Source organism: Hyperolius riggenbachi, chromosome 4, assembly GCF_040937935.1.
Source record: "Hyperolius riggenbachi isolate aHypRig1 chromosome 4, aHypRig1.pri, whole genome shotgun sequence".
Lineage (NCBI taxonomy): Eukaryota > Metazoa > Chordata > Amphibia > Anura > Hyperoliidae > Hyperolius > Hyperolius riggenbachi.
Genome location: NC_090649.1, coordinates 377,535,316 through 377,560,556, shown reverse-complemented (window position 1 = coordinate 377,560,556; position 25,241 = coordinate 377,535,316). Strand labels below are relative to the sequence as shown.

The following is a 25,241-nucleotide window of genomic DNA, read 5'->3' as shown; positions in this document are numbered from 1 at the left end:
GTGATGAAAATGTTACTGTTATAAATGCTTGTGACAATGATGTAGGTAATGCCAATATGTGCCATTCTGACAGTGTACCTGTGCTAGCCATACCGCACAGCTGCACTGCTCGGAACCCGAGCTCAGAACAGGTGGAGGGGGTTCCGGCCTCCTCCCCCTCCTCTGACCGCAGGGATGAGACCTTTCAGCCGCTGGCCTCGTGTGACATGAGCCAGTTGGCTGAAACTGACAGCGCCATATTCTCAGCCGCACTACAAAGTGACCCAAGCCTGGAGGTGCTCAGGCAGCGAGCCGCTGAGCCCCTCGCAGACGGGGCCGCTTTCAAGGTGTACTGGGAAGGTGGGAGACTGTACAGTGAGTCTGCACAGCCCCCTACAGGTAGATCCCACGCGAATACCAAATGGCTTGTGGTCCCGAGTGCGTTCAGGGGACATGTGCTGAAATCCGCACATGGTAATCCTCTGACCGGGCACTCGGGTGTCCGCAAGACACTCGCCGGTATTCGGAAACAGTTTTATTGGCCCCGGATGAACAGGGATGTAGCCAACTACTGCAGGGCATGTGCCGTCTGTCAGGAGCTGGGAAGGTCCAGGGATTCCCGCGGGGTTCCCTTAGGTCCACAGCCACTCAGCAGGGGAACCCTGCGTGGGCTGGCTGTTGACCTAACCAACCCACTGCCCGTTGTCCGCAGTCCCGGCAGACACCACGTCCGACTGCAGTGGCGCAAACGCCCTGTCCAGAACGGTCCATGTTGGGTCAACCCTGAGGGTAGCCGACCGCGACCGGTCCAGGGGAACCGAGCCACAGGCTCCAATAGGTTTTCCCGCCGTACCGGCAACTCGAGACCCGTCAGCCAGGCTAGCGGCGCCGCCACACATCTTGCGGATGAGTGGCTAAGCCACGGACAAGGGGGGGGGCTGTCACGGACGATTGCGGGGACGCAGGCGCGTCCTGGAACCGCCCGTGAAGAAAAGAACGATCGCACTCGATTCCTGCGTCGATTGCGCTTCAAATCGGTACAATCTGGATTTATTGTGTAGGAGGTCTGCAGTCCCTTCTTAGCAGAGGAATAGCATCACCTTAACTGCAGGATGGCTCTTTTGATATGCTAATGAGCCTAATCTGCCCTGGAGGGCCCTGGCTTCAAGCTGTGCTGATGGCCATCCATCAGGTACAAGGTGACAAGCATCCTGGCAGAAGCAATCTAGCTGGGGGGAAAGCCAGACCCACTGGCTCCCTCACTGCAGGGGAGATGACACCTAGCTGGCTGCCCCAAACTTCAAAGAAGCCTTTGCCTGGGAATAACCTCTGTCTCATAGCCATATCTATAACTTCCCAGATCTGTCATATTTCTGGGGTTCCTAAGGTGGCAGCAGTGCCAAACGTGGGGGAAGGGTAGCATGAGCCCCGGTGCTGGTTCTGAGGAAGTTTCAGAACATTCTGAGGTAAGGACTACCAGTTAGGCAGTCTCAAAATGCCCTGATGATACCGCAGGGGTCCCACCCCTCATGTCTGGTATCAGGGCGCTGGGTAAATCGAGACAGACCTGAAAATGTTAATAAATCTGCCCTGACCTGTACGGTTCTGTGAGATAGAGCCCATATATGGGTAGATATGATTTCTAGCCCCAGTACAAGGGGAGGGCTCATCTCATCTTTGAAGGGGGTGTATGGCTCCCCGCCCTCACTCCCTCCTACTGAAGCAGGGGCATAAGAATGGCTGAGGACCCAAACTCAGTGTCCTCCATTCTGAAACATCTTGAACTCATTTATGCCAGCTTGAGGATATGCTGGCATCTGCCTGGTCTGAACTCTGGACTTTGATTGAAACCAAGGACTTTACAAGTTTTCCCACTAAAGGACCTCTTTCCACCTACTAAGTATTTTTCTCCCTTCTTTTATTTTCTTACTGGTTATTACTGTCTTAACGATTGTTGATTTTAATAATTGTCTGTATATATTAATTATTTATATTGCGTGAATAAACGACTTTCTCCAAGTCATTCACTTTCCGCTACCCTACTTATCAGCACACACACAGAAGTGATCCCGTGTCTCTGAAGATACGCTACTGTTTGTTGTTGGCTAGACAGAATATCGTGTGTTTAACCGTTTTATTCGCAGGATTAGTCAGTCAGTAAATCGGGTCCACTGGCCCATACCAGTGGTGGTGGCAAATCCCATGAACCAGTGGGTGACGTTGTAATCACCCATATCTCACAGGCTCCCTTCTGAGTTGTCTGCGGCTAATTCTTAACGGTTCCTGCGCATTGACTGCGACCAGAGTTCGCACGATCTGTGCGCTGGCACCGTTTAGAAGGCTAAGTGCGGTCAGCCACGAGGGCTCCTGTGACAGTGGCCAAATAGTAATACTACATCTACATACACTTTTTAATGAAATAAACCCATATTATTACATTTAAAATTAACTGTTTACCTCCCACACCTAAAAATTACCCAAATAAAATTTTTAATGAAAAAAAAAATAATTACAAAAAAACCCCAAAAAACAGATACTTACCTAAGGGTCTGAACTTTTTATATATGCTCGTAAAGAGGGTATATTTTGAACATTTTTTTAATTAAAAGCTTGTAAATGGTGATAAGACGCAAATCTGAAAAAATGCACCTTTATTTCCAAATAAAATATTGGTGCCATACATTGTGATAGGGACATATTTTAGATAGTGAAATAACCGGGACAAATGGGTTAATAAAATACATAGGTTTTAACTATGGTAACATGTATTATTTTAAAGCTATAACGGCTGAAAACTGAGAAATAACGAATTTGTTTCCATTATTTCCTTAATATTCCTGTTAAAATGCATTTATAAAAAAAAAATTCTTAGCAAAATGTACCACCCAAAGAAAGCTTAATTGGTGGCAGAAAAAACAAGATATAGATCAATTCATTGTGATAATTAGTGATAAAGTTATTGGCAAATGAATGGGAGGTTAAAATTGCTCTGATGCATAAGGTGAAAAATCCCAGTGGGCTGAAATGGTTATTATTATTATTTTTTGCATATTCAGTAGCAGTGCATTGTGAGTAGCCACAGATGTTAAATTAAAGCTGAATTATTGCAAATTCCTTCTGTTTTAAGAAGGCAAACCACACTAAGCATTGCTTTTTAGTAGGAGGGCTTTTTGGTCTCTTTTAGGGCCATATCCTATTCAAGGTGATAAGTAGCTTGCAGATGCGAGCTACTTATCACCTTGCCATCGCGTGAGGATTACCGGCAAATCCTATTGCCCATATCCTTTGCGCGATGGCCGATCGTTAGGGAGCATTACTCAGGCGAAAGCCTGAGCGATGCTCCCTTTTACCGAGCGATGGGGAGTGAGGTTTACGCTGTGGTGCTGTCCATCAGCACCATGGCCTCACTCCCCACACATGCGCACTCGCCCGCCTAACATCCGCCGCCATCTTCCGCCGCAGCATCTGGGGGTCTCCTTTAATAAGGAGACCCCCAGAGCTCCCCGTTGGGTCGCCGCACAGTTTAGAAGCCCCCGCGCAGCTCTGCACCGGCACCCCTGTTGGCATTCATACCGCCGCAGATCACCCGCCGCCTCTCGCCACAAAATGCGTCGCGTAATTACAGTGTATCTAACACTGTAATTACTGTCCGCATAGAAGGAGCCCGGGCAAAGCATCTTTGAATCTGCAGCCTGGGCTCCCCATTGGTCCGCTGTCTGAGCCATTGTCTGAGCCACTGCTTTTTGCAGGTCTAAGCTAACGCTCATGTCTGCCGGGAAGCATTGCTTCCCGGAGACATGATAAGGGTAATTGGATTCGGTGTTAAGAACTCGCTGGGCGATTATATCGCCCAAGCGAGTTCTTTTCCGCCTGGGAGGGGGTCTAAAGTTTAATTAGATTAGGCGATGCCCCCATCGCCTAAGTTAAGAACTCGCCAGTGCTTAGCGCTGGCGAGTTCAGCAATAGAATATGGCCCTTAGTCCCTTATACTTTCCTTGTGGTTTTGGGTCACCCCGAGCTGCTTGGTTACTCTAAAATATAATCTATAAAGGCCATGGGCCTGATCCGTTATGAGGGTTATTGAAAGGGCAGTTAAGTAGCATTTGTGCTGTTTTTGTGACACTTACAACCCTACAGCAAGACCATATTTTTATAAGTTTACTTTGGGTTGGATTAAGAAATGTCCTTGTTTCTGATGCATGTGGAACACCACAGTCACCAAGGGCCCTTTTTTATATATACACAGAGCTAACACTTGCATACAGCACATTGCATACATGTGTCTGGTGAAGGAACCGTTTTAATGCAGCATGCAGATGTATCATTCACATGGGTAGCAGGAAAAAAGGGCGCCGGATGAGGGTGGACGAAAAGGGCGCCACCATAGACTCTTATGCAATTATCGTTAATACGGCTAAAAAGGAGGACAAATCTACATATGTATCTACATATTTTACGTTATCAATTATATTATTGTTTCCACGTGTAAAAGGGTGTTTCTGCAGAGTGAGTGGTTAGGGTTAGGCACCACCAGGGGGAGTGGTTGGGGTTAGGCACCACCTGGGCAGCGGTTAGGTTTAGGCAACACCAGGGGGGTGGTTTGGGTTAGGCACCACCGGGGGGTTAGGATTAGGCGCCACCAGGGCAGTGCTTAGTTTTAGACACCACCAGGGGAGGGTTCTGTGTGAGATTAGGGTTGGGTTAAGCTGTATTGTTGAAATACGTAACGGTTTTTAATGTTAATATCTTTTCGTTATTATTTCCTGTTTGTTTTTACAACTGTGTTTATTGTTAACCAAGTTTGACAGCGATGTTTATCAGTATCAGATTTTGTTATTCAGCGGCGCCATTTCGTTATCCAGCCGGGCCCTTTTTTTACAGTGCCCTTTTTTTCATGAATGCTTCACGTGGTGAGTGGCACCACATTAAACTGTCTGAAAAAAGTGTGCAGCTGTACAGTAGCACATTGCACTGAACTGCAATGGTTATTTGTAAAAGGATTTCATGTGAAAGGATGGACATAATGCACGTCAGTTGTTTGTCCATTATTCTCTGCATTACATTGCAACTCACTGGATGCTGTGTGAATACATGCTTATTCCCTAACCTTTCATTAGCCTTCACTGTTGTCCAACATGGCCAAGATAAAGGTTGCTACCTAATAGTAAAAATGATTTCATAATTTCAGGTCATATTTTCCAGCTGCTTTCTGATCTTGAATATTCTCAGGGTCCACCAAACCACAATAAATCAGCCCCAAGTGTTAAAGAAATAGTTTAAAGGACAACCGAGGTGACATGATGAGCTAGACATGTGTATGTACAGTACCAAGCACACAGATAGCGATGCTGTGTTCCTTTTCTTCTTTTCTGCCTTAACGAGTTAAACATCAGGTAAGCAAGTGACTGTCTGGGTCAGGACCAGGTCTGACTGGGTCAGACTATAGCATAACTCTCACTGATAAGTAATTACAGCCATAAAACACTTTCCTATCATTACATGGCTTCTGAGAGCAGGAAAGAGATAAAAGGGTCAATAATTCATAGATTTGATCTCTGACATACTTCAATGAAGGTGTCATTGAGCAGAGACAATTAAACAGTAAAAACATAAAAACTAGATGTAAATATAAAATAAAACCTTGGGATATCTAAAAAAAAAGTCATTTTTAGGAGAAGGAGGATAGTTAAAAAAAAATTTCATCAGTTTATTTTCACCTCGGATGTCCTTTAACCTCCTTGCCGGTCTAAAAAATCCGGCAAGGAGGCAGCGCCGCACATTTTTTTAATTTTTTTTTTGTTAAATCATGTAGCGAGCCAAGGGCTCGCTACATGATAGCCGCTAAGCGGCGGCATCCCCCCACCCACTGCGATCGCCTTCGGCGATCAGAGTATGCAGGGAATCCCGTTGAGAACGGGATTTCCTGCAGGGCTTCCCCGGTCGCCATGGCGACGGGGCGGGATGATGTCACCGACGTCATGGACGTCGGGACGTCATAGGGAATCCCGATCCGCCCCTCAACGCTGCCTGGCACTGATTGGCCAGGCAGCGCAGGGCTCTGGGGCGGGGGGGAGCGACTCGGCGCGGCGGATTGCGGCGGATCGGCGGCGAGCGGCGGCGAGCGGAAGTTACAAGCAGCTAGCAAAGTGCTAGCTGCTTGTAACAAAAAAAAAATTATGCAAATCGGCCCAGCGGGGCCCAAGATATCCTCCTGCGCAGGTTACCCCGAGCTGAGCTCGGGATAACCGGCAAGGAGGTTAAGTGAACTTTTAATGGGCTTATGCTGCCATTGATACAACAGTGATCAGTGATTTCCTCCGAGCAGAACTTCTACATTTTGCTGTTTGTAAAGCTGTCTGCTAAGCATGGACCGCCTTACCCTACGTTTTATCTAACATGTACCTACAGTATTTGAGGAGATTTGACAACCTTCCAAAGAAGAGATCAGATTATGGACTGAATAGAAACTGTGGGAAGCATTTTTTTCCAGATAACATTTGAAAGAAACAAAGATATACAATTTGCATTATTTTTATTCAGGGCTCAATCCATCGGTATAATTCACAAAGCTTTTTCACCTGTTTTCCTCCGTTTTCACCTTATCTATGTACCATTTTTGAGCTTCCAAACAGCAAAAATATAATATAATTAAGGTAACAAAAGTAATATTGAAAGCAAGTTAATTAGGAGCTACTTACTTTGAGTGATTATTTTGATTTTAAATGTGCTGAAAGGTTATTTTATCAATTAAGTGATAATTATGAGAAGTTTTGTGAATAGAGTGCTTTGCAGCATTTATTCAGTTGCAAAATACCTTATGAAGCAATTGCTTATCAAATTTTCTTTAGCGAAAAGTTTTCCTATAAATCCAGCACGGCCATTGTATTGCCGCTTATTTAGAGTGGACCTAAGGCAGCAATCTCAGCTTAAAATATTCAAATATTCCTGATTCCGGCTGTGGTGTCAGTCAGCCATAAGGAATGAGTGCTCTTTAATGCTGTATGAAAGCACCAGCATCTCATTTAGTTCACAATTTCATTTTCCTGTCAGGGGCTCTGTGCCCACTCCACTACATGGTCTCATTATTCAGGAAACTGTGCAAAGTCATTTGCTGTGTGAGTCACAGCAAACCTCATTCATTTTAATCAGCCTGAGATGAACTACAAAGTATCAAAAGAGCTGTGTTCTCTTGTGTGCCATATGTGTACAGCACAATCATAGGAAGTCCTTTCATGTTTCTAGGATTCCAGGTTGTGGTAATCAATATGCATACCCTTATGTGCCATTGTGATTTTACTTAACTGAACTCCAGTTTTAGGGTGGAAAGAATTTCTTTCAGTTGAGTTAACCGTTTTCTCAGCCTTTTCATTCTTTGTAATCTCATGGCACAAGATATGTGCAGATGTCATGAGGGCCCCATTATAATGTAAAAATATTATGCCGTGCATATTTAAGCATCTTATCCATAGGATGGCTACAGTGTGTAGGCTCTGTGATTTCATATCACCAAAATAGCATCATTTGCTTGAAGGCTGTAGAAATTGAACAGACTTGAAGTTTCAGGTATGCCTAAAATAATACTTCCATTCTATGACTATATGGCTAATATTTAGTCAATTATGAAAAAAAAATTACAAACTTTTCATGACAAATTTGAACATCTCTGTTTATTCATTGATATAGACCAGTAGGAATTCTTGGTGGGAAATTCAAATAATGGGTGCCAAGTATTTTTTTTTTTTAAACTGATATTTTACTATACCTGATAGCAGAATATCAATAATTATACCAGTATTCCAATATAACCCTCTGTACCCTAATTCTCACACTAATCCTCCCGTATCTGTGCACTAACCAACCCCCACTTAATCCTAACACTAACCCCCACTTAATCCTAACACTAATCTCCCACTATCTACTCGTAGCACTAACCTCCCTCCACCTACTCTTAGCACTAAGCATGGCAATTAACCCTCCCGCAGCCAGCCCGGTAATCAAAAAGCCTGGAAACTGTTTCTGCAGAGTTCCGCTACATAGTAGCGTAACTCCACCATCACTATTTTGCTTGGTCGCTTTTGTTGCCCGCTGTTTTTTTCGGGTACCTCCAGTGTCCAGATTTCCAGCTGTATCCGATAATTGCACAATTTAACATGGGCGCCTATGGCAGCTCCCAAAATTAGTACCCAAATTGTTGTTACATCACTGAAGTAGATTTAGATTTCCCGGTTTGCATTTCAGTTCTGTGTTTTTTTTGGATCTGGATGAGCTTTAAAAAGTGTTACACAACAATTACACCAACACCTGGGCTAAACCACATAGGGCTTGATTTACTAAGAGGTGCTAACCTACTTAGCACGTCTAAAGTCTTAAGGCGCGCTAACCAGGGTGCTAAGTAGGTTAGCACCAGTTTTCTCAATCAGATCGTGCGCTAAGTACCGCGCGCAAAGTTTTGCGCGCGCAAAGTCCCATGCGCGCGCTAAGTCCCATAGGCTTTAGTGGGCACTTCGCGCGGAGCGCCCTGCGCTCTGTGCAGTGCGCGCGCAAAACTTTGCGCGCGGTACTTTGCGCACGATCACTACTTCTCACATTTCAACTGAGTTTAGACGTGCTAAGGGCCAGTGCTAAAGTTAGTACCGTTTTGTAAATCAAGCCCATAGGGGGTAATCCCCTTCTGTTGCAAATTTTGCAGCAGAATATACGGTGACTGGCATGACGTTTTGGGCTCTTGTCCTTTATCAAGTGCTCAGTCAAATGAAGAGCCATTAGACAAGAAAAGACAAATAGACAAGACAAATAACATTTATATTGCGCTTTTCTCCTGGCGGACTCAAAGCGCCAGAGCAGCAGCCACTTGGGCGCGCTCTATAGGCAGTAGCAGTGTTAGGGAGACTTGCCAAAGGTCTCCTACTGAATAGGTGCTGGCTTACTGAACAGGCAGAGCCGAGATTCGAACCCTGGTCTCCTGTGTCAGAGGCAGAGCCCTTAAAGGGAACCTTAACTGTGGGGGGAAAAAACTCACTTACCTGGGGCTTTGCCAAGCCTCCTGCAGCCGTCCTGTGCCTGCGCCGGTCCTTCGGTGCCCTTCGGTCTCCCTCCGCGGCTAAGTTTCGTTTAAGTGTCCTCTTCTTCCGCATTCCCTGACGTAAAGCGCAGTAAAGCGCGTCATCCGGATGCGCTGTACAGCTGGGTATGCGTTCCATGGACGCGCTTTACAGTGCTTTACGTCAGGGAATGCGGAAGAAGAGGACGCTTTGCCGGAAGACGACTGGCAGTCGGCCGAAAATGAAACTTAGCCGCGGAGGGAGACCGGAGGGCACCGAAGGATCGGCGCGGGCACAGGACGGCTGCAGGAGGCTTGGCAAAGCCCCAGATAAGTGAGTTTCTTTTTCCCCCCACAGTTAAGGTTCCCTTTAACCATTACACCATCCAGCCACCATCATTACAGTATCTAACACCTAGACCACCACACCTCAAACTAGTTGGGGTCAGCCGTAGACATAAAAACATTAGTACAACAAAGCAGTACAAACATGGGGGGAGGGGGATATAATGTGCAGGATAGGTCTGAATATTATACAATTATCTGATAACGGCATTTAAAAGAAAACTGACAGCTTCCTAACATTCTCTAAGACTGAGTTGGATGTTATATTTTATAAAGTCTTGACTGTGGATTATTGTAGGGAACCAGTATTTTTACACGCTGCCTAAAATCCACTTAGGCAGTCCCCCAGGTCGGCCCATTGTTTTAGCTGTGGGCTCACTCATGGAACTACTGGGGCCAGGCGCAAGAGGAGCTCCGGACCTCCCGAGCATTCGTCATCAGCCTTAGCCCACCGCATCACCAGCTGCCTTGAGGACACCGGCCATCCCACGTGACCCTGTGACTGTCCTCCAACACGTCTGGGAGCATCACCACCTAGCCCTGAGGATCAGCTGCCTACCTTCCTACACACGGGGAATCGGACCACAGAGCTGGACACGGGGTTATCTTGCCCAGCTCTGCCTGCCTGAGCCACCGAGGTTAGTGCTGCTACTCCTCTGGCCTACAGCTGTTGCCCAAGCTGCCGCTGCTAAATTGCTCACCCCCATCATAGGGCCATATTACATATCATCCCCACGTGACTGCGACCATAGGCCCAGGAGCTGCTTCACCTGATGCAGGCACTGCCTTCACTTTCTGTGGGCCCTCCACAGGAAGTATCCAGGCCCTCCACAGAGGGACTTTGCCGAGGCCATCCTGGTCCTCCAGTTTTCGGGCCCTACTCCAACAACCTGGTGCTGCCACCTTCCACCTGGTCTCCACGGGGCTGCCAGGCTTAAATAATCTAGCATCTGGCAGGGGCCAACCGAACTGGCACTACAGATCCCCACTGCTTCTCCATGTGGGGCCACTACACCACCGCTGCCCGGAGATGCCATCACAGAAACAAGCAGGCAGCTCCACCGCCGCAGCCCGGAGGCCTACACAGCAGCCCTGGACTCCCGCAAGCTCCTCCACCACACCTCCTGGAGCACCGGGTCCCCTCTGCCTGCAACCACCATCAAATGGAGTCTGGTCCCGACGAACTCGGATTGGGCAGCAAGCCAGGGCTTTAAGCACATGGTTTCGGACTGATTGTCAGACTGCACCCAGGGGTGTTTCAATCTGCAGACCTAAAAGGACTCTGCCTCTGTCTCTCTCCTCTTGTTTTGGTTCTCTCTCTTTCTTTCCTCATTCTCTCTTTAGCTATCCCTTCTCTCTCTTTCTCTATCCACTCTTTTCCGGGACACACTGCGGGGCATCTGAACTGCTGCAGAGCGAGCGCCACCGGTTGATGTGGCTGCTCCCCTCACATAGCACTCCAGACTTCCCCACGCGTCCTTCACTATAGTTATGTGCCGTATGTATATATAGGTATATGCCTACTTTGTACTATACTGTACCTGATTGTATGTGTTTTAACCACTTTACCCACCCAGTGCTAAATTTCTCCGTCCCTCTGCGCACTGCTTCACCCCCAGGGACGGAGAAAGGCGCACTTGTTTGTTTACTGGCTGGGAGTGGGCGGGGACCTCGCGCGCACACTCCAGCCAGCCAGCACAGCAGGTGACTAATTGGATGTTAGGAACAAGTGTTCCTAAATCCAATTAGACACGCCGATTGCGGACACAATGGAGACTGCTTCAAACAGAAGCAGTCTCCATTGATAACCATGAAATGTAAACAAACGTGCAGCGCGCGATCGCGCGCCCCCGCGACCCGCGCGCGCGCACACACACCCCCGCTCTGCAGTGCAATGATTGGTTATGGGGACCCCAGTCCCTAATAACCAATCATATCACATAAAAAAATCAATGGAAGCAGCGCTGCAAGGTACAAATCGCGCTGGTGCTTCAGGGGTAAAACCCCTCCGTTGTGAAGTGGTTAATGATCGCATGTATGTGTTTGTACCATCACCGGCCTTCTATGAGCCAAAAACAATTCCGGGTACAATCCCCCGTTTTACTTGGCGAAATAAATGATTCTGATTCTGATTCTTCATTGATAGACTTTTTTTTACATGAAATAGGACCAAAGCACATACTGCACCCGCATGGCATTAGTCTGGGTGTGTAACTTATCTGCTGGCAACACAGACTTGACATGCTCTGAAAACATTTGTTGTCTCTTAAGCAAAACATATAAGTCAAAGGAGGCCCCAAACTTTTGAGTAACTTAAAGGATACCCGAAGTGACGTGTGACATGATGAGATAGACATAGGTAAGTACAGTGCCAAGCACACTAATAACCTTTTTTTCTTTCTCTGCCTGAAAGAGTTAAAGATCAGATATGTAAGTGGCTGACTCAGTCCTGACTCAGACAGGAAGTGACTACAGTGTGACCTTCACTGATAAGAAATTCCAACTATAATACACTTTCCTAGCAGAAAATGGCTTCTGAGAGCAGGAAAGAGATAAAAAGGATCAATAGTTCATAGATTTTAGCTCTGGCATACTTCAATGAATGTGTCAATGAGCAAAAACAATAAAACAGTTAAAACTTAAAGGGACACTTAAGCCAAATTAAAAAAAATGAGTTTTACTCACCTGGGGCTTCTACTAGCCCCCTGAAGCTGTCCGGTACCCACGTAGACTTGGTCCGATGCTCCTGGCCCCGCCGGCATCCGACAGGCCGGGAACGCGAGTGATTCTTTGCGTTCCTGGCCGTAATAGCGCCCTCTATGCTGTTAAAGCATATATCATATAACAGCATAGAGGGCGCTATTACGGCAGGAACGCGAAGAATCACTCGCGTTCCCAGCCTGTCTGCTCCTGTCGCCGAAACCAGAAGTGGCTGCCGGCGGAGTCAGGAGCATCGGAGCGAGTCTACTTGGGCACCGGACAGCTTCAGGGGGCCCGTAGAAGCCCCAGGTGAGTAAAACTAATTTTTTTAATTTGGCTTAAGTGACCCTTTAAAAAGTAGATTTAAACATAAAATAAAACTGTGGAATATCTTAAACAGTCATTTTTAGGAGAAGGAAGATAAATACAATTGTTTATTTTCGCTTCGGGTGTCCTTTAAATCAGGACTGCAGTGATGTGGGTAAGTATTCATTCCGGAAGCAAGAATTGTTAATTCATAGAAGAAATACAATTTCTGCAGCAGACTGAGTAAGCTGAAAGCAAATTAAATGGAATCATAGTTATGTTATTTAAATTATCCAGGCATTAACTGGGATACTGAAGCTACTCGCTGTAGTAAAACAGACAGATTTTTATCAACAACACAAGACCATTAACTGACGCTGATGTTAAAGCGGTATCGTCACCATAAAAATCAAATTTCAACAGCAACTGGTCTGAGTGTATTAAGTGATAAAGATGCTAATCCTGCATTCAAAACTTTTAAAACTTTTTCTGCTGTAGTGATTTGGAGTTATCACATACTTAAAGGGACTCCGAGCTCTGAAAAAAAAGGAAAGTTGTACTCACCAGGGGCTTTTTCCAGCCCAGTGCTGGTCGGGAGGTCCCACGCCGGCGTCCTGGCTCCTCTCCTTCTCCCCGCTCCGGAATGGCTGGCAGGCCGCAGCCCGGGCGACACTCTCCCGAGTGTCGGGCTGCTTCTTCCGCATATGACGCGGATTACGTCACACGCCGGCCGCCTCGCGTCATCACGGCGGCCGGCGTGAAAGTACTGCGCATGCGCGAACAAAGCGCGCATGCGCAGTACTTTCACGCCGGCCGCCGTGATGACGCGAGGCGGCCGGCGTGTGACGTAATCCGCGTCATATGCGGAAGAAGCAGCCCGACACTCAGGAGAGTGTCGCCCGGGCTGCGGCCTGCCAGCCATTCCGGAGCGGGGAGAAGGAGAGGAGCCAGGACGCCGGCGTGGGACCTCCCGACCAGCACTGGGCTGGAAAAAGCCCCTGGTGAGTACAACTTTCCATTTTTTTCAGAGCTCGGAGTCCCTTTAAGGAACACTGGTCCTTTAGTAGTCGTGCCAAAGAATTGCATGCTAGGAGTTCTTTTTATCTATAATCTATTCCTCCTCTTCCCTTTATTTCCCTGTCAGCTGCTTATCTGAAACCTAATCCCCTAATCACTTGTGTTTACAAGCAAGGCTAAGGCGACTTAGTGATTGGAGAAGACAAGAAAAAAAGTAAAGGGCAGAAATGACATCACGAGTTAGCCTTAACTGTGGGCAAAAGACATGGCCCCCATCACTAACAGAATTTTCGTAATTTACTATATAACATTTACTGAAATCAAAACGTGGACAGTACAATACATATGTTATATAAGTAGATTAAGTATTTATCTACTTATATATGTGGTTCTTTCCCTGGCATAGTATGGCTGATCCTACTGCTTTAAAGAGAAACCGTAACCAAGAATTGAACTTCATCCCAATCAGTAGCTGATACCCCCTTCCCCATGAGAAATATTTTCCTTTTCTCAAACGGATCAAGGGAGTCTATATGGCTAATATTATGGTGAAACCCCTCCCACCGTGTGATGTGTCCTGACAGTTTCCTGTCTGTGAACCTCATTGCATTGTGGGAAATAACAGCTGTGTACAGCTGTTTCCAACTGCCAAAAAAGCAAGCAGCATCTCCTTCCACTGTCTTCACCTGCCAGCAGTAAAAATGTCACCATGTGATAAAAGTTAAAATGTAAATCAGGGAGAGGAAAGATTTTACAATGGGCAAACACGGACTAAATCATTTATACATAATTACTGTAAAAATTAAGCACTTATTTTATTATAATATTTTCACGGGAGTTCCTTTTTAAAGGAGCCAAGCATTGGAGAATGCTTGTTTGGTGATTTCATGTTTGAGAACACTTGAAAAACAGTGACCATAATATGGTAACATTTGACCTCCGACAAAGATGTGAGCATGGGGACAGCGAAAAAACTATGCATTTTAAAAAGGCCAATTTTAAAGGGACACTTAAGTCAAACAAACAAAAATGAGTTTTACTCATCTGGGGCTTCCAATAGCCCCCTGCAGCTGTCCGGTGCCCTCGCCGTCTCCCTCCGATCCTCCTGGCCCCGCCGGCAGCCACTTCCTGTTTCGGTGACAGGAGCTGACAGGCTGGGGACGCTAGTGATTCTTCGCGTTCCTGGCCACAATAGCGCCATCTATGCTGCTATAGCCTATAACATATACCATATAGCAGAATAGAGGGTGCTAATGTGTCTGGGAACGCGAAGAATCAATCGCGTCCCCAGCCTGTCAGCTCCTGTCACCGAAACAGGAAGTGGCTGCCGGCAGGGCCAGGAGGATCGGAGGGAGACGGCGAGGGCACCGGACAGCTGCAGGGGGCTATTGGAAGCCCTGGGTGAGTAAAACTCATTTTTTTTGTTTGACTTAAAGGGAACCAGAGAGGAACGAGGGGTGAATAAAGGCAAGGATTTTATACATACCTGGGGCTTCTTCCAGCCCTATAAGCCTGAATCGCTCCCACGCCGCCGTCCTCAGCTTCCTGGATCCGCCGGTACTGGGCCCGTCACTTCCGCCGGATGCGGCCAATTGTCCGCATCACAGGGGCTCCCTCCATACATGTACGCATGCGGCTGCGCAGTAAGCAGCCACATGCGTATCTGTATGGGGAGAGCACCCTGTGATGCGGAGAATTGGCCGCGTCCGCCGGCCGATTTGCCGACTCGCGGCAATGACGGGACCCGGTGGCGGCAGATCCAGGCAGCGGAGGACGGCGGCGTGGGAGCGATCCGTGCGTATGGGGCTGGAGGAAGCCCCAGGTATGTATAGTTCATCCTCTCTGGTTCCCTTTAAGTGTCCCTTTAAGGAGCTCAATTAAAGGACACCTGAAGTGAGAGGAGTATGGAGACTGCCATATTTATTTCCTTTTTAAACAATGCAAAATGCCTGGCTTTCTTGCTGATCATCAGATTCAAATACTTTTGGCCACAGACCCTGAACAAGCATGCAGATCAGAAGTTTGACTGAAGCTTGACTGGATTTACCGCATGCTTGTTTCAGGTGGCTGATTCAGACATTTGAAAGATCAGCAGGACTGCCAGGTCACTGGTATTGTTTTAAAAGAAATACTGTAAATATGGCAGCCTCCGTATATTCCTCTTACTTCAGATGTCCTTTAACCTCCTTAGGGCTCCTTCACACCAGAGGACTTTTTCGGCGTTTTAACGCCGCAGCCGAAGTTGGCGTTTTTCAAGGTAAAATGAAAGTCCATAGACTTTCATTTTACCTTTCACATCTAACTCGGCGTTTTGGAGCGTTGCGTTTTAACGCTCCCAGGAGCTTTTTTAGGGCTGACCGCGGCGTTTCTCTTTACAATTGATAGTAATGTGTTGGCGTTAAACGCCTTCAAAACACCTTGAAAACGCCTGCAGCCAAAACGCAGCGTTTTAGCCTGTTTACCACTGCCTGTAGTGTGAAAGAGCCCTTAGCGGTAACCCCGTGCTGGACACGGGGTAAGCCGCCGCGGAGGATATCTCAGCCCCTGGTGGGGCGATTTTCAATCTGTAAACTGCCGTACGCGCAGCTAGCACTTTGCTAGCCGCGCGTACAGCTTCATCGGCGCCGCCGTGCGGCAATTAGCCGCACCCAGCGGCGGAAGATGGACCCCCCCGCCAGAGCCCTGCGCAGCCCGGACCAATCACTCCCGGGCAGCGCAAAGGGCTGGATCGGATGCTTCTGACGTCAGGACGTCGGCTGACGTCCATGACGTCATTCGGATCGTAGCCATGGCGACAGGAGAAGCCAAACAGGAGATCGCGTTCTTTACGCAATCTCCTTTTTGCTGTTGTTGCCGGCGGCGATCGGACTAGAGGGACACATGCGCCCTCTAGTGGTGTTTCATGTAGCTACAACTCAGGTAGCTACATGAAACAAAAACAAAAAAAGTTACAAAAAAATTGCAATGCAGCCTCCTTGGCAAAAACAATGAACCACCAAGGAGGTTAAGAGAGTAAAAATATCAGAACCAGGAAACTACAGACCTGCAATCTTAACATCAGTTGTATGTAAACTGAAGTTATTTTTAAGGGATGCTAGAAAAAACGTAATGGCACAGAATAATCTCATTTCAGATCATCAACATGACTTAACTATAGAAAGGTCTTGTCTCACCAAAATGCTCACCTTTTATGAAGTGGAAAATGCTAATTTAGATATTGGAAAACCATAGGTGTAGAGTTATTGGAGTATGCAAAGACTTTTAAAGCTATTTCCCACAACAGCCTGGTGCAGAAGCTGAATATACAGGGACTAGGGCAGTGATGGCTAACCTTGGCACTCCAGCTGTGATGGAATTACAAGTCCCATGAGGCATTGCAATACTCTGACAGCTCTAAGCATATTTCGGGGAGGCAGAGGCATGATGGGATTTGTAGTTTTGTCACAGCTGGAGTGCCAAGCTTAGCCATCACTGGACTAGGGGAAAATGTATGTATGTGGATAGAAAAATGGTGAAAGGACAGAAGGCAAAGAGTGGTGGTGAGAAGGTCATATTCAGAATGGGAAACTGTTAGCATTGGATTCCCACAAGGGTCACTGTAGAGTCCAATCATTTTCAATCTATTTATTCATAATCTAGCAGATGGAATACAGAATAATATTGCAGTTTTTGTAGATACAAAAATTATGCAGAATTATAATTAAAGAGAGACTGAAGTGAACAAAAATTGCTATTTTTACCGGGTAGTTCGCTTCAGTACTCTCAGTAGATATAATCCGCCACATCCCCTAACCAAAACGAGGGCTTTAGATCCCCTAAATCCCCGGGGGGCAATCCAGGCAGCGCTTCCGGAAAGAGACAGAGCTTTCTGCTGTAGCTCTGCCTCTACTGATGTCAATCGCCGCGGATCGAAGCCTCTCCCCGCCCCTCTCAGTCTTCCTTCACAGAGAGGGGCGGGGAGAGGCGGAGATCTGCACAGCGATTGACGTCAGAAGAGGCAGAGCTGCAGCTCAAAGCTCTGCCTCCCCGGGCAGCAAAATCCACAACCAAGAAAGTTGTGGATGTTTTCCCCGGGATTTGGGGTATAAACCCCTCGTTTTGGCTCGGGGATGCCGAGGTTTACATCTACTGAGACTACTAAATAAACTACCAGGTAAAAATAGCAATTTTTGTTCGTTTCAGAGTCTCTTTAAAACCAGTGTAGTGAGATTTTACAACAAAATCTGGACAGATAAATGTAAGGGCATGCACCTTGAATATACCATTGTACCATATAAAATACATTTGCCTACATTTGGATACATCAGATTTGGGAATACTGGATGATAGCGACTTAAACAACCATATTCAATGCCAAGCAGCAGCTAAAGCAAATACAATTCTAGGACTCATAAACCGGGAAATAAAATCACGAGATGCTAGTATACTACTCCTTCTGTATAAATAACGTGTGAGGTCTCATCTGAGGTATGGGATACAGTTTTGGGAACATCACTACAAGAAGGACATTAATATACCAGAACAGGTACAAAGACAGGCAACTAAATTAGTCAGAGGGGTGGAAAGTCTCACTTACCAAGAAAGGTTGGGCAAACTGGGTTTATTTAGCTTGGAACTAAGATTGCTATGGGTGGACTTGATTAACATGTATAAATACATCAGGGGGCAATACATAGGCTTGGCAGATAAGCTTTTTGTCCCTCGACTTGTACAAATGCACGAGGGGGCATGATCTGCGCCAGAAAAAGGTTTTGCCATCTATGTAGGAAGGGTCTCTTAACCGTAAGAGAGGTCAAAATGTAGGATATGTTACCACAGAAAGTAATTGTGGCAAATGCTATATCTGCATTTAAAGGAGGCTTGGCTGCTTTCCTTGCATTGAAGGATACCCATGGCTATAATTACTATGTATTTTCCACCAAAGTTGATCCAGGGATTTTACTGACTTCCACCTGTAGTCCAGATGGATTTTTTTTTCCTGTAAATGTTAATTGTCCAAGTCTTGTAAGGGTTTTTTATGCCTTCCACTGGATTATCTAGAATACGTGAGCGTGCAGGATAGGAATGGACCTAATTTTTTCTTATTTATTTTTCCTTGTTTAACTCAATAGACGAATGTCTTTTTTTTCAAACTATGTTACTATGGGCCTGATGCGCTAAACTCCAGTTTATACAAATTAATACCAAACTTATTTTGAGTATTTTCCTCTATGGTGGGAGTTTTTATTTATAAGGTTTAAAAATATCTCCATGGAGAAAACTCAGGAAAAAAGTAAATAACATTTTGTCCTTACAAAGGGCCTGATGCACGGAAATGTTACCGTTACTAGCACAGGTGCAGCATCGGCCGCTAACACATTAGCAACATGTGCGTTACCACAGTAATTCATGCACTGCTATGGTAACATGCATTACATCACATGTTACCATAGCAATACGTGCATTAACCTGGTAACGTGCCTAGCGGGACGAGCGACAAACATGACATAATCCCCAGCATTTTTAACCCTAATATGACTGTCCCCCCACCCAGCATACTTTTACTGTCCAGTATCTCCCGCTGTGGTTCCCATGCCTTGTCCTCATTGCCGCTGGGCTTCCGTAAAGCACGTCGGAAGCCCAGCATGCTTAATGCTGGAAGCCGCCCACAATGTGGAAGATGCATGGGGACCACAGCTGGAGACAGCGGACAGGTAAAGTATAAAATGCATGGGGAGAGGCACATTTACATTAGCGGGCAGCAACAAAGAGGGCGAATTCGGCGTCACATGGCTGATTTGGTCTGCTAGTGTAAGAACATGCAACAGATCTCTCTCCAAATAGATTCGATCGGAGAGAGGCCTGTCTCTTGGTCAATCTGCCCATACATCAGGGATGTCAAACCGGTCCTTCGAGGGCCGAGGTCCTCACACATTTTTGACACAGCTCAAATGAATTGATGGGTCTGAATCAGGAAAGGTGTGGTACATTAGGTAGAACACATTCCTTTCTTTCTCAGTCCATCCTAAACACTGGCATGGATCTGGCCCTCCAGGCCTGGAGTTCGACACCTGTGCCATACATCGTCTGATGTATGGGCACCTAAAAACTTTACGTGATTTGCATCAAATGCTATTGTTATTTACATTTTACAACATTTCACAACTTTTATTATCGTTTTTACCAGTATTATTGGTATAACTGCTATCATTTTACCCATATTTAGTTAGAGTAGTAGAATAGGCAGAACTGTCAAGAAGACTTGCGGAAATTGAGATAAGACTGCATGTTTGACATGTATTTTGGATTCATAATATGCATTATTAATAATCATATTGCTGTGTTCTTATACAATTCAAAGCAGAAAAGTACAGATGCTTGAGTCAATAAAAACTTTTTACTTTTTCAGGCTTTTGAAATCATGAAAGTTTCTCATGGAAGAAATCACAGCATGACTCGGGATTTAACAGAATTGCTGAGAGACTGTGAGATGGGCTTGAGAACAGCATGAAAAGGCTAAGCTACCTTTGCCGCTACTGCTGTCTTCTGACACATGTCTTGGAACTGTATTGAATGTTATTGCTTGATTCACAAATATTATCTCATGAATTATCTCTCCGCATCTGTTTTTTTTTACCTTATCTATCAAATACTTTTTCAGCGCTTTCAAAGCAAATCTGATTAACTTAACTTTAATATTAATTTTTTCACCATGTTTTGAGTACCTCCTTGCTTGTGGGGCCATAAAGTGAACCAAAGGTGGGAGTGATATGGAGGCTGCCATATTTATTTCCTTTTAAACAATACTAAGTTGCCTGGCAGCTCTTCTGATCTATTTGGCTGCAGTAGTGTCTGAATAACACCAGAAACAACCATACAGCTAATCTTGTCAGTTCTGACAATATCGTCAGAAACACCTAATCTGCTGCATGCTGGTTCTGGGGTTATGGCTGAAAATATTGGATGCAGCAGGGCAGCCAGTCAACTGGCATTTCTTAAAAGGAAATATTTATGGTAGCCTTCATATACCTCTCAAATCGGGTTCACTTTAAAAGGCTTCATATAGAGTAGGTGAAAACTGAGAAAATTAGATACATTAAAAAACAGTTTTGTAAATCAACCTAATATCATGTTGCATATTCAGATAGGTTCATCAAATGCATTTTATGGAAGAAATAAAATATAATTACTGTTTTTGAAATGTTGGGTAATTTTTTAGGTGTAAAGAAAATGCACTTGTTCTTGATATACATCTATACATGTCTTTGTGAAGTCCTTTTACATAGTCAGTCTCATCTTCTGGCTGTAGACTGGCTGTACGCCTACAGATAGCAAGTAAGAATAGCTGAACAATCTTGCTTCAGATGAGACCATAAAAAACCCTTTTGTTTCAAAATATTTAAACACACATCCAGCGTTTAGGTACCCTTTTATTGATGACTTGCAACAAATGTGCAGCTTTTACAATTGTCTTACCCATAAGCATACTATTCAGAGAGACCTAATAGAGTTTGAGTTATGTGTAGAAGAAAATAAATTAGACCACACCAAACACTCCTAGATGACTAGAAAATATTGGTGGGGTGATACAGATATACAGTATTCCAGGGGTGTTGCATTCAATCATGTAAGGGGCCAACATTCAAAACAAAGTCTAAGTCATGGGAAAATTCTTTATTAAGATTTAACACTTATTGAACAGCCTCAAACGAAGTGGCATAACTATAGCAAACATTGGGTGCCTGCTCCTCCCCTTTTGCAGATTAGCGCAGTGGAGCAGTTTAATGCTTAGCTTTGGCAGAAGGGGGTAAAAATCAAATGTGGCCCAAGGCAAGATGCTAGCTTTCACTTCCCCATAATATTTTTGTTAAGCTCAGGTTGCGGGGGAGGGGGTGTTATACTAGCCACATGATGAGGTTTGGATCCCAAGAGAGGACCCCATAGTAATTTTGCTGAGGGGTCCAATGTTTTACAGCACCCCACCTTAAACTGACAATATTTCAACCAGAAACACTGTCACAGGTGTGCTCTTCTGGATGGGAAGGCAGTGTGCTGTGGTTCTTTTACTGCTTACAATGATGCACATTTGAAGCCCTGGAGGGCTACATTCAGCCTGCGGTTCTCGTGCTTGACACCTGTGCAGTATCCATTAATAAAAAACAGCTCAGACACATGTTGGAGATGTAGAAAGGCTAAAGGTAGCCAGCTACTGTATATCCATCTCTCTGGGCTGCACAGTAAATTGGCACAAGACTACGATGCAGACACTACACAATACATGGATATAGGACTATGGTAGGACTTCTTAAAAAACCTTGCATGGATCCAGATGCTATGAGCAGCTACAGACCTGTCTCCAACCTCCCCTTCTTAGGTAAAGTTATTGAAAAGGCTGTCTATCTGCAACTTGAAACCAGGCTGTCAGTAAACAACATCCTGGACCCTCTACAATCTGGCTTTAAGAAACACCACAGCTGTGAAACAGCCCTCATCCAAGTCTGCAACGATCTGTTAATGGCAAGGGACAGAGGGGAATGCTCCATCCTAATCCTGTTGGATCTCTCAGCGGCTTTTGATACAGTTGACCACGAAATCCTGCTTAACAGACTGCAGGAGTACTGTGGCATCAGTGGATCAGTCCTCCAGTGGTTCAGATCATTCCTGACTGACAGAACACAGAGAGTATCCCTAGGTCCTATAATGTCCAAACCTGCACCTCTACAATTCGGAGTGCCACAACGATCAATCCTATCCCCTCTGCTGTTTGCAATCTACATGTTGCCACTCGGTACACTTATCCAACGTCATGGCCTGACGTACCACTGCTACGCCGATGACACACAGCTACACCTGTCCTTCAAACCTGGTGGAACAGACCCTACTCCAAAAAAAAACTTGCTTAGCTGAGCTACAGGCATGGATGAATGATAACTGGTTGAAACTGAATGCTGACAAAACTGAGGTCCTGTTTGTCCAAAGCCAGCACTCGCCTTCAAAACAGCTCTATCCTAAAGCAACACCAATCAGGATTGGGAATTCAGACATAAACAGCTCCAACCTTGTGCGCAGCCTTGGCGTACTAATCGATGGGGAATTGAGTTTTATAAACCAAATTTCATCTGTAGTTAAATCTTCCTACTTTCATCTGAAGAACATTGCAAAGATTAAACATCTGATTCCCCCAGAGGATCTTGCAACCCTAGTCCACTCCTTCATCACATCACAGCTGGACTACTGCAATGCCCTTTATGCTGGCCTCCCCAAAAAGGACCTGCGTCGCCTGCAATTAGTGCAGAATGCTGCTGCCATATTGCTAACAAACCAGCCTCGCCACTGTCACATTACACCGATCCTTCATTCACTGCACTGGCTGCCAGTAGAATGGAGAATGCTCTTCAAGATTGGACTGCTGATATTCAAATCCCTGCACAATCTGGGCCCTGGATACATGAAGGACTTGCTGAAGCTGCACCACACCTCTCACAACCTCAGATCAGCAAGTTCTATAAACTTGGTCACTCCCAGAGTGCACCTCAAAAAATCTGGAGATAGAGCCTTCTGTCATGCTGCCCCTACTCTTTGGAACTCCCTGTCACACCCAGTAAAGACAGCACCATCCCTGGAGCTATTCAAGTCCGGACTGAAAAGCCACCTGTTTACCCTGGCATTTCCAGACTTATAAAATTCTTCCTCTGTACCACGATGGTCGGAGCCATGCTTATGCGCTTTGAGTCCCACAGGAGAAAAGCGCTTTACAAATGTTATTTGTTGTTGTTGTTGGTAGGAATTAGATTGCAATCTTCTGTGAGGGACAGTTAGTGACAACACTATATACTCTATAAAGTAGGTAGGTAGCCAGATATAGGTGCCCCCAGTATAGGCAGCCAGGCATCGGTAACATCAGTATGGGTAGCCAGGTGGAGGTGTCCTTAGTATAGGCAGCCAGGTGTAGGTGTCCTTAGTATAGGTAGCCAGGTGTAGGTGCCCTCAGTATAGGTAGGACGGGGCTTCACCTGTCACAAGGGATCACTTCACTTGCCTGTTTGAGTGGCTCCTCTGGCCCTGGTGTGCACGCTGCCTCCTCTGAATACAATCTTCAGCCCTGCCATCTGCAACAATGGATGTCTATGCCCTAGTTGCCTGTAAATAGAAATAGCCTGAAGTGGCGAACATCACACGTTGCATCAGGATGGTGGCTTTACTTTACCCCTTGTGGAGGTCATGTGAGTCCATCTTGGACATGGTCGCCTGGTCTTAAATGGCAACTGTTTTTGCTTCACCCCAACGCCTCCCCCACTCTGAAGAGGAGGCCGGCCAGTGTGACTAGGTACCGGTACCTGTGTAAGTGTGGTGTGTGTGTGAAGCTGACTGGGCAGTTTAGGCTCTTAGTAAAGTGGATCCAATTTAATTGTTTTTAGCATTTTTGGAGGTTGCTATATAATAAAGGCATTTTGTATTTTCCTATACCTCAGAGCACCTTTGTTGTATTATAAACTCATTTATATAGGTGATGTGACTCCTGCAGGTTTCTGTAGTGCTGAGATGGATTTATGTGTGGTCGAGACATATAGGGAAGTTATCTGTTAGAGCCCTGCTCTAACTACAGACGAGGCAGAGCAGAGAAGCGGGGAGGGAAACGGAGCAGGACATGGGGACACATACATGTGTCGTGGCACACGTGTTGGGAAACACTGCTATAAGAGAGTCTTATTGTTAGTATTAGGAGCGGGTAGTATGGTAAGAGAGAAAATGTTTTGGAGTGGAGGAAAGCAATGGACCTACCATGTGTAATTCTATTTCTACTCTTATCTTTTTTTCATATTTTTGCAGACAAACTGAAACGGTTTAACTTTATAAAAGATCCTAACTCATGGAATAAACAAAAAAATAGTGCAAAATACTTTTCTTTATTTTCTAAAAATGTTTACCAGCAGGTACTGAATGCCCTCAAACAACTAGGTAACAACAAACTATAAAGAAATAGTAACATAAGAGACTATGATTTCTAGCATAAAATGTATTGTGTAAAATTTACAAAGTGTCTTTTTTTTCTTTATGTGGTTTCTTTGAACTGGTAGAGCTGCAAACTTGAAATGTGCCCATTCTTTTGAACAATCTCAGCTGCTAAGTTTAAAATGAAACATTGCCTTTTGTTCAAATAAGAATTTGGTTGGTAGACCCCATAAAAGTTGATTTAAAATAAAAAATCTTTTGTGCATCAGGGCCTATAATAAGGTAGGCATAAAAGATCACAGGATTTGATGGATGCCAGCTGCTGGATAAAAGAAAAAATAGATAAACCTTAATACAAAATTCAGGTTTTTTTTAAGCTTTGGGCATAGTGAGGAAAGGAGAGAATCTTTAGCTAGCCATTACTGTACTCATCCTTTTGTTAGTGAGACACTCACTTATGTTAGTGAGACACTCCCTTAATCCTCCCGAAATCCCCCGGAGAAAATTTGGGCAGCGCTTTTGTGTAGAGGCAGAGCTTTTGGCTGTAGCGCTGCCTCTACTCGCGTCAATCTGCGTGTATCTCTGCCTCTCCCCGCCCCTCTGTCTTCTTTCACTGAGAGGGGTGGGGGGGAGGCGGAGATCAGCGCAGATTGATGCAAATGGAGGCAGAGCTACAGCCCAAAACTCTGCTTCCCCTGGGCAGCAAAATCCACGACTTTGAAAGTCGTGGATTTTTGCCCAGGGGTTTTGGGGGATTAACCACTTCAGCCTACAGTGTTTTCACCTTAACCATCCGAGCAACTTTCACCTCCCATTCATTCGCCAATAACTTTATCACTACTTATCACACTGAAATGATCTATATCTTGTTTTTCTCCCACCATTTAGGCTTTCTTTGGGTGGTACATTTTGATAAGAATTA

At 45.4% G+C, this 25,241-nt stretch overlaps 1 protein-coding gene across 2 annotated transcripts in view; it reads left to right on the top strand.

Moving 5' to 3' along the window:
* The window catches only part of SMYD3 (SET and MYND domain containing 3), a 437,216-nt gene extending 416,697 nt beyond the window's left edge, over positions 1-20,519 (top strand). For both annotated transcript variants that reach the window (XM_068232068.1, XM_068232066.1), the window contains one exon: positions 19,776-20,519. In XM_068232068.1, coding sequence (XP_068088169.1) covers positions 19,776-19,877 — 102 coding nt within the window. In that variant the 3' untranslated portion in view covers positions 19,878-20,519. The remainder of the gene's footprint in view (positions 1-19,775) is intronic.
* Positions 20,520-25,241: the final 4,722 nt, after the last annotated feature.